This window comes from Cataglyphis hispanica, chromosome 7 (assembly GCF_021464435.1).
Source record: "Cataglyphis hispanica isolate Lineage 1 chromosome 7, ULB_Chis1_1.0, whole genome shotgun sequence".
NCBI lineage: Eukaryota > Metazoa > Arthropoda > Insecta > Hymenoptera > Formicidae > Cataglyphis > Cataglyphis hispanica.
In genome coordinates this window covers 5,290,517-5,300,777 of record NC_065960.1, presented here as the reverse complement: position 1 = coordinate 5,300,777, position 10,261 = coordinate 5,290,517, and the positions used below count along the sequence as shown (strand labels likewise).

The 10,261-nt window shown below is 36.4% G+C and overlaps 3 protein-coding genes across 4 annotated transcripts in view; 2 read left to right on the top strand and 1 right to left on the bottom strand.

The window, feature by feature from the left end:
* The window catches only part of LOC126850827 (serine proteinase stubble-like), a 157,001-nt gene that overhangs the window by 108,000 nt on the left and 38,740 nt on the right, over nt 1–10,261 (bottom strand). The window lies entirely within an intron of this gene.
* On the top strand, nt 1,723–4,833 carry LOC126850834 (glycylpeptide N-tetradecanoyltransferase 2). The gene is made up of 7 exons (XM_050594209.1): nt 1,723–1,858; nt 2,501–2,748; nt 2,840–3,167; nt 3,235–3,405; nt 3,488–3,668; nt 3,757–4,020; nt 4,097–4,833. The coding sequence occupies exons 1-7, from the start codon at nt 1,812–1,814 to the stop codon at nt 4,253–4,255; spliced, it is 1,398 nt and encodes a 465-aa protein (XP_050450166.1). The 5' UTR covers nt 1,723–1,811; the 3' UTR covers nt 4,256–4,833.
* On the top strand, nt 6,591–10,070 carry LOC126850839 (hyaluronidase-like). Of its 2 annotated transcripts, none has more exons than XM_050594225.1 (5): nt 6,591–7,184; nt 7,644–7,876; nt 8,046–8,472; nt 8,909–9,113; nt 9,185–10,070. In XM_050594225.1, the coding sequence occupies exons 1-5, from the start codon at nt 7,117–7,119 to the stop codon at nt 9,347–9,349; spliced, it is 1,098 nt and encodes a 365-aa protein (XP_050450182.1). In that variant the 5' UTR covers nt 6,591–7,116; the 3' UTR covers nt 9,350–10,070. The 2 variants fall into 2 exon arrangements, with proteins under 2 accessions (XP_050450182.1, XP_050450183.1); XM_050594226.1 differs by having other exon boundaries at nt 6,593–7,184; nt 7,665–7,876.

The following is a 10,261-nucleotide window of genomic DNA, read 5'->3' as shown; positions in this document are numbered from 1 at the left end:
GATTCACCATGACAGTCGATCGTTTATTCACTCACTGTGTTCGACGCGGTTCGTGTGCGCCGAGAATTATGCAAAAACGCGATTATACACGCTAATTAATACGCTGTGATTGAGTGACATGCACGCGACAATATTAAAATATCGATTCGCACGCGAAATGCATTTATCGAGCAAACAATATGAGGAGATATTTCACGGTAATTATTTCCCAACGCAAATTCGTGCAGAACTTATGGCGCGCATGTGCGACGTTCAAGAATCGTGCAACGAACGACGAAATCACGATCCCGAAATCAACTGGTACGCAATATATAATTTCACCGAATAAAAAGAACGGGAAGAACGCGGGATGTCGCGCGTTTAACTCTAGGGTATACGAAATATGACGCGCATGCGCGGGTCGCACGTCACTCGCGACGACTTCGCACGTCACTAAACGGACATTTTTATCCAATGACTAGTATGATAATTACACTAATAATTAATTAATACATTTTTACCTCGACAAGTTGCCACGACAGGCCGTTTATTTACTCGCTATTATTCGATATAATGTGAATCACGAGATAAATTTGCAATAATATTGTGATAAATAGACGCTATATGCGCGGCGTACAAGATTCACTTTCGTCCGAATAATGGCCTCGCTAATGCACGAAAATGCATTTAATCGTGTTTGCCCAGCTAATTAATGTTATGATGATATTTCCGGCATCGCATGCGACGCTTTCGGCACCAACTAGAACGCGATGTATAATTTTATCGAGTAAAAAGAGCGCGAACAACGCGAGACGATATCGCGACGTCTAACTCCTGGCGCGAGGACACGAAGTATGACGCGCATGCGCAATTTGCGCGCTAATTTGCGTCAAAATTCATTTGCCGCGATACGATTATTTTGAATAAACAGCGAAAGTAATTAGTAAGTATGCTTAGCGCGTGTGTGCACCTGGATCTGGGTATCCTGGTGCAAACACTCGAGTTATCGCAGACTAAATGGTAATGGAAATTTGAGATGAAAATGCGTAGTTAATTTAAACTGAGAAACTTTAGTTAGAGTGTTAGATACGCGATATGGTAGAAATTAGTTATTACACAGATACGAATTATTACGTTGATTAATATCACGTGTAACGAAGCCGGCGGATTCTGAATAGTTTGATGTTACCTGAACTATATATGAGAAATTCACGGAAATGTTGAAATTTGTATAAATAAAATCGAATATATGCACAATTATTACTTACAAAGTTTTCTTGATATAATGATTGAGCACCAAATTAGATTATTAATTTTATCAATATGTTTTTCGCGTACAATAAATTGGATATATATTTTAATTTGAATTTCAATTGGATATTCCGCAATATAAATAAAAATGATAAAATGAGATTCGAATAAAACTTGATTAAATCTTTTATTATAACAAATTATAAAGTTTAAAATATCCGTGAATTTTTAATGTATAATTTTGTCAGTCCTCTCAAAAGAATTTTAAATCAATGGAGAAAAAAATAATATTTACTTTCAAATAAAAATTTACGAATTACTTAAAATGAACTATTCAAGCTTAAATTCATATGTAAAATAAATTTGGAAAATTTATATCAATAAATGCATATTTATTTTTATATGCCTGTATGCATGTCTTGTAATTTGTAACGCTTGATATAGGGTATATTTGAAATATTATGACGAGGCGCATGCGTGGAAATCGCGTCCCTCCATCTGAGAAGACGTTCGGACACTTTCCAGCAGCGTCACCGTGACTGATTGTGGACGTTGTATGCACAACAGAAATCTATATTAAAATGGAGGAGCTGCCACCAGGCGAGCTTCCCGATCAGCGGAACAAGAGGTACGAGGAAAATTGCATCTCGCTTCATCGAATAATCGCGGATAATTCGCTTTCGGATACGATATTACAGGCATCGCCGTGCACTTTACATTCCTCGTCTTAACCTATATTCGCCCCAACCTATTCGAGGAACGATCGTCGTAGAACGATTAGCCGCATAATTATTGACGACTCTTTTAGATGTATCGCTATCGGCGAAATTTGACCGCGTTTTAGTACAAAACGCAGGCATTCTCGGATCAATTACGTAGAATTTCGTCTAAGAAAGACGAGAAAGAATTTTTACATATTCATTGTTAATGAATAACTCGTGATCTCGTATCATTCTGATGTAATTTATTTCATTGGCAGATATTCGATCGCAGCATACAATTGTGAGAATCGTAATCACTTGATTATCGATGATTTGTACATATATAAATAAAACTGTATTTTTTTTTTATTATGATTTTTTATTATTGCTCGTTATATATGCGAATCTATATTTCTGCTATATATACATACAAACGTCATAATTGTCTGATTATATTACAATGATTATTGAAGATGTTTTTTCTAGTTACATTATATATACATGGCAAACTATATTTATTATTTGTTGCAAAAATATAAATATAAGACTTTGTTGCCATTTTATTATAGCTGCAAAAAGAAAGATCGAAGAAGAAGAAAAGAGCATGCATCGGCAAATGCAGCAAGTGGGAATCACAACAATAATAAGGAAGACAAAGAAAAAGAAAAAGAGATGTCTAGTGCATGCAATATCTCTATCAAGGAGATCCAGATGGCGATGGAGGTATTCAATATGCAACAAAAACCTGCCAAAACTCAGGAGGAAGCAATGCAAAAACCTTATCAATTTTGGAGCACACAGCCAGTACCAAAAATGGGTAAATAATCAATTAAAGATTATTATTAAAGAGTATTATTTTATTTGTATTAATATTTTCTTTTGAAGAAACTCTTGTTATTGTTTTTAAGATGAAAAAATTGTATGCAATGAGCCAATCGAGCCTGATAAAACATCTATTAGAGCGGAACCTTATTCATTACCTGCCGACTTTCAATGGGATACCTTGAACTTGGACGATCCTCTGGTCTTATCGGAATTATATACGTTACTTTCCGAAAATTATGTCGAAGATGATGATGCAATGTTTAGATTTGATTATCCTCCCAACTTTTTGAAGTGGGCACTGCAACCTCCTGGCTGGTACAAAGAATGGCATTGCGGTGTGCGAGTGAGCAAGAGCGGACGTCTAGTCGGTTTCATCTCTGCTATTCCAGCCACTCTACGTGTCTATAATCAGTGAGTATTGTATGCTTGCGTAATATATTTGATGTATTTGATGTAATGTCTCGAAAATGGTTTCTAGTATTCAGAAAATGGTGGAGATCAACTTTCTGTGCGTACATAAAAAGCTAAGATCAAAAAGAGTTGCACCAGTGTTGATACGTGAAATCACAAGAAGAGTAAATTTGCAAGGCATCTTTCAGGCTGTATATACTGCCGGTGTCGTCTTACCAAAACCTATTGCGACCTGCAGGTCTATATGCAAAGCATTTAAAATCTATTTTAGTTTGTTAATTAATAAATTAATCAATATTAATTGTATATACATATATTAGGTATTGGCACCGATCTTTAAATCCAAAGAAGTTAATTGATATCAAGTTCTCTCATCTTACTCGCAACATGACGATGCAGAGAACTCTGAAGCTATATAAACTGCCAGAGAATACAAAGGTTCCAGGTTTCAGAAAGTTAGTTTATACAGATATACCGCAAGCGCGTAAAATATTATTGGAAGTAAGTATAAAAATAAAGTTTATTATAATATATTTAATATACTTATAATATATCTGATCACATTACTTAATGTGCATTTATTTTACAGTATTTGGAGAAGTTTGATCTCGCTCCGATATTCTCGGCCGAAGAATTTGAACATTGGTTCCTGCCACGAAACGGTATTATTAATAGTTTTGTAGTGGAGAAGGAAGGAAAGATCACCGATATGGTAAGTTATTATACGTTGCCGAGTTCCATCATGCATCATCAGACACATAAGACTCTCAAAGCCGCATACAGTTTCTACAACGTATCTACCGTGACGCCATGGCTTGAACTAATGATGGACGCTCTAATATCTGCACGCGATGTAAGTCTTTTACTTCATGTGTTTCGCTATACAGAATTTTTTGAATGATTATCGAACACACAGTTTTTACTCACAGTTGGGTTTCGATGTTTTTAACGCGTTGGATCTCATGGACAACAAGGAATTTTTAGAGCCTCTTAAGTTCGGGATTGGCGACGGCAATCTTCAATACTATTTATATAACTGGCGTTGCCCTAGTATGACACCCGGCAAGATCGGTCTCGTGCTCCAGTAAGCTTCTAGTTCAACTAGTCGCTATCTGGAGAGAAGGGTCTTGCGACTTTGCGAGAGAGATAGCGACACAATCGCTAAGTGGACAATGGACACATAGAGCAATAGAGAAAAGCAGTAAAGATGACATATTCTGACGGGGATAAATGCGACTTTTCTTACCGACAAGAGTATATAAACGCATCTACAGTGATTAAAAAGAGTTTTCTTACAGAATCGATGATCGAATGGATAACTCGATCTCTCGAAAATCACTTTTGTCTTCATCGTTGAAGCATTTGAAAGTTCTAGGTTGGACTATATACAAGCGGGATTATGACTATGAAAATTGTGCATTGTACAGCGCACGTGTATATACGTATCTGCGTGACTCGAGCAATGTAGATAAGTATCATGCGATTAATAGCGATTATACACGGGAAGCCATCCCGCAACCACCAGTGAAAAATTTTCAATAATGTAAGCCTTCTAGACGCCAAGTAACTCTTTATTCGTTTTTCCTTTACATTTTCTCAGCTAATTAGATGATATGCCGAAATATGAGCGACAGACAAATTATAAATAAAACGTAATTTATCGAGAGTGATTTGCTTCTGCTCTCTCTTTTACTATTTCTAGTTTCTTACCTTTTCCTTACTCATTTCAAATATCCGTATCTACATAAATAAATAAGTTGTATTTGATTATAAATATTATTTCTTATAATTGATAAATTTATACATTTGTTCTTAGTAATTATCAACAACATATGTAGTTTTAGAATTCATAATCATATAATAGGATTCATTTCTAATTCTAATTAGAAATTTCTGCAGGACCAAAAACAAACAATTGAATCAAATATGAACAATACATATGAAGGAGAAAAATATTCAGTTGATTGCAGTATGAGATATATACATTTGTATCAGAAAAAAAATATAAAAAGAATGGAAAACTTGATATTATGTACAAACTCTCTGGAAAACTACATAATGCGATTTTAATGAAACAGTAAAGTATTAACTATTAATGACTCGCGAAGTTTTTCGCGCAAATTCGCTGAATAATCACTTCATAATCGTATATACATTTCCTCCTATTCATATAGTGGCACAATGATAAAAACTTAATTTCCTTGTTCTATATATACATGTCTCGAGGTAAAACGATCGCACAATAGTACCTATTTTTTTTGTCATAACATGATTACTGCAATCAAACGTCATTGCAACCTAGAGCGGGGCCGACGCGACAAGGTTTTCGAAGATAAGAGAAAACGTAGCGATTATAACCGGTTAAAATTTACATTTTGCTTTTAAATAGGAAGACGACGTCCGAGTAACGACCAACCTTCGATAAGTTTATAGACCCGTTATATGTACAAATGATCGATCAATATCATCAGGAACAGTCAGTAAGACATGCGGTTTCCATTTCTCTTTGAATAAACATTCATATAAACCGCCGATAATTGTTAGCGATATCACTAACGATCAATAATTGATACGAACCCACTCGCCGCTTTATTTAAAATTGTTTTTCCAGGTGCGAAAATTTATCTAAGCTTATTAAAATTTCTAGCGAAATCGATATATAAACATTGACCTATTTAATTAATGCTAAATTGTGATAAAGAAAACTAAGTCAGGGATACAATAAATGGGGCCTGCTATGCATCTATGAATATGTTTTTTTTTATGTCTGAAAATTAATAATGCGCAAAATAATTAGTTTGACCAAGTTTTATTGTATTTTTTTTGTCGATAATTTAATATATTAATATTGCTGTATGTCATCAAATAACTATAAGTAAAATCTAATATTGTTGTATGTAATTATTATCGATATTCACAAACATTTATTAATTTAATTTTTGCAACTTTTATATATATATCGGATTTTTCTCACTCTCCTAAATAGTGTCGTACAAACACAAAAACAACTTTTATAAACTATTATAAAAAAATATATTTCATTAATGTCTCGCGGAATCATATTTTCAATTAAAATATTTTTGAGTAATTATATAAATTGGCATTTCCGGCAATTACTTCTTTTATATGCTAATATAAACTACACTTTTATATGAGTTTTTATATTAGTGAATAGTTACGAAAGACATTCTTTAACACATGTATCACATGTCAAAAGAACAAAGTTTCTTATCGCTAATATTTTTACAATGAAATATCTTGTAATTGCAAAGAACTCGAAAACATTTCTCTGAATTGCGAGTAGCTATTTTATAATAATATTTGCTTATATATTCTTATATTTATATAATTCTGATCGCTTTAAAGTAATGATTTTTTGTTATAGAAAGAGGAAGAGCCTATTTATTTTATGAAAAAATACATCGCGTTTTATCGTGTAGGAAATTCCTGACAGGACATATATCGATCTCGCGTCGTGTTTAATCGCAATATTAATAGGCGCCCATGCACAAGAGCCATGAACTGACTTGCCAGCACCTGTGTACTTCTTCTACAGCAGCTTAGTAATAAATAAGAACAGACAATAAAAAAAGAAACCCAAGGGGAATATGTGCAAAAGGCGGAAATGTCGAATCATCAAACAATACTCGGAGCAAGATAACACTACGAGGCGTGGACGAGTAGGTGGGGAAGACACAAGACAGACACGATGTGAGGAATAAATACTGCCCTGAAATCGAGCGGAATTCAGTTGCATGCTTAGTGTACTAACGACGTTGACTCTAGTCTGATCATTGTGGGAGGTCCTTGTTCACGCGCGGATCTTTATTGTTTGACACCACCTTACCAATTGATTAATTAGTAGCACCTCGACACCAAGACTCTCGATCGTCAGTTTGTTATTTGCCATCGGAGCCCACATAGACCTACTGCGAAAATCGAGCAAGTTATGATGCTACTGAGTCAATATTTACTCATCTCTACTTTCGCGACCATCGCGACCGCCAATTTTTTCGGGTATTTTTTGCTTAAAAAATATAATTCTTCAATGCTTCCAAAATTACGAAGTTTGATCGAAAAAAAATTTTGTTTTATTGATGTTTAAATAATTTTCAATAAAATAACTCATCTTTTAGCGATATTCGTTAGACATAAAATGAAGTAAATTTTAGTATTACTTATTGTTAAGTAAATACATTCTTCTGCAGTGTTTATATACAAATATGAATGTATTATTTTAAGTTTTAAATATTGTATTTTCTATTTATAAATATCTGTTATAAGCGTAGTCGTATTTTCAAGAATATTATGTCATTTTTTAATTATTTATTATTTTATTGGAATTTTACTTAGAATATTACTGAATTATTTGATACAAGGATAGCTAATACAGTCTTAGAAATTTCATAAATGCAAAACGTATGCGAATCCGGCGGCCCGAAAATATCTTATCTAACCGATGTCATTGTCCACGAGTTACCTCGTGTTTCTACCCAGTCTAGGCGCAACGACCCCCGAGGCAGGCAACCCGCAACAATTTGACGTTTACTGGAACGTGCCCAGCTTTCTATGCCATAAATACGGCGTAAAATTCGAGGATCTCAAGAATTTCGGAATTCGTCAAAATGCGAATGACAAATTTCGCGGTGAAGAAATCGCGATTCTTTATGATCCTGGAATGTTTCCGGCGCTGCTGACTGATAAAAATGGTAAATTAAAAGTAGTTTGTCATCAAATAAAAATGTTCCGAATCTATAGGGAAGATTGCGAAACATTTTTCAGACTTTTTGATATTCTAATTCTTAGATCTTATTTTCAATTTTTTGATTTTTCAGAATTCTTATGCTGTGCCATTCTAATCAGTCGTTGTATTTTCAGGAATTGTAAAGAAAAGAAACGGCGGCGTTCCACAAGAGGGTGATTTGAACAAACATCTTGAGATATTCCGGAAGCATTTGATCCAGCAAATCCCTGATGAGTCATTCAACGGCGTCGGTGTGATAGACTTTGAGAGCTGGCGACCGATCTTTCGGCAAAATTGGGCCTCCCTCGAACCGTACAAGTCCCTGTCTATAAAATTGGAACGTGAAAAGCATCCCATTTGGAGTGACGCGGCCATCAAGAAGGAAGCGAAGCGTCGCTTCGAGAAGTACGGTAGGATATTTATGGAAGAAACCCTAAAGACAGCGAAGAAGCTTCGACCTAACGCCACCTTGGGTTACTATGGTTATCCGCATTGCTTCAATCATACTCCTGGCCAACGTGATGCACATTGCAATCGTCAGACAATGGTGGAAAACGACGAGTGAGTAAAATGTCCGACGAATCAATAATTCGACATCTGATAACGTGTGTATAATTTAGTAGCATACGTGTGTAAGTGCGTTATTATGTTTTACGCGGAACGTTTACGGCTCTCTTATAGATAATCCTGCGGTATTTGCGGCTTTAACATTGAAGTCAGTATTAACTTGTAGCCTCATCGTTTGATAAAATTTATGAGCATATTGTTTAATTCGCCGGTTAATTTTACGATGTCGTCTTAGATATAGGCCGATCACGGATCGCATATTGAAATTACGATATTTATGAATAAAGGTCAAGGTCGAGGATAATGCAGAGCGCTAAAAACCGGAGCGCGTTGCAATTTCACACCCGCTGTGTTATCTAATCGTGGAGAGCGATAAAGAAGGGGTCGGCGTTTTAGAAGGCCGGATAATAACGGGTAATAATTTTCATAGAATATCTTGGCTCTTCACACTCGAGGACGTGCACATGCCTTCCTTGTACTTAAGGCAGGAGATCAAGAAGGTAGACCGGGTGGGCTTCGTGAAAGGCAGAGTGTCGGAGGCATTGCGAATAGCGGAGAAGAATTCTCGCAAACAACGAGTTCTTCCCTATCACTGGTTTAAGTATCAAGATCACAGAGATAACTTTCTTACTAAAGTGAGTTTTTTCGATCTTTTTAAGACGTTTCAAAAATATTAATACTAATCCCGATTTATTTATTTGCGCAGGAAGATACAAAGAACACAATCAACATAATCGCCAATCTCGGTGCTGACGGCATAATTATTTGGGGCAGTTCCGAAGATACAAACTCGGAGGAGAAGTGCAAGGATCTACAGCAATACGTGAAAGACGTTTTAGGACCGGCGATAAAACGAATCAAGCAACAATAGCACATTTGTTGATAGAAACGATGATTCCGCATGTTTAACTAATAGTACAAATAATTTTTATTTAATTGTTAATTCATCTTTTAACTTCTTAGTTCCTAGTAACATTTGATATATTTATGTTTTTTCAACATTTTTATGTAGATATGATTTATAGATTTCAACAAATGTAGGCAAAATTCCAATCTCCTAAAAAAAAACTACAAATTTTGAAGAGCCGTAGATAGATATCAGGAACCAGGCTAAGATTGAGAGAAAGAGAGAGAGAGAGAGAGAGAGAAACTATGAGAATAAGAGAGAGAGAAGCACATCGAGCCGCCAGTCTTCAGCTGCTTCAGGTTCCAAATTTTTACGGACCGGCGACAGCCCTTAGTGATCTCGTTAACATCGACGGAGGCGCGTGACGTGGCGTCCGGCTCATCATCCCCGAATCCTCCTCTTTGTCACCTTTGCATCGTCTTGAAACAAACGATTGTAGTAATCCGGTCTTATGACTACGGCGAGGACGATGAGCGCGCAATACGACATGTTTTACTGGTTCGCGATGTAACGCCTCGGGCGATGTGCTTTTTTACAATACGCGCGACGCGTTTTCTGTAGAGAAGAGATAGTAGTCAACAGATCTCTCTTGCTCACACACAGTTGATCTCTCTCCCCCTTCTCGCATTTGCTGTTGCCCCCGTCCTTTCTCTCGGCTCTGTCGCACCTGCGGAGAATGTCGATCTCAAGGCGCGAGATCGACAAAGAGGGAGAACGAAACGGGAACGCGCGGCGCGGAACGGGAAACGAACGCGCACACCGCGAGTAGAAGGAGAAGCTGAAGGGGAACCCGGTGGTGGAGGTAAAGGAAGAAGAAGAGAAGGAGGCGGCGGGCGTGCGGGAGGTGGTGGAGGAGAACGGAACACGAGAGATCGG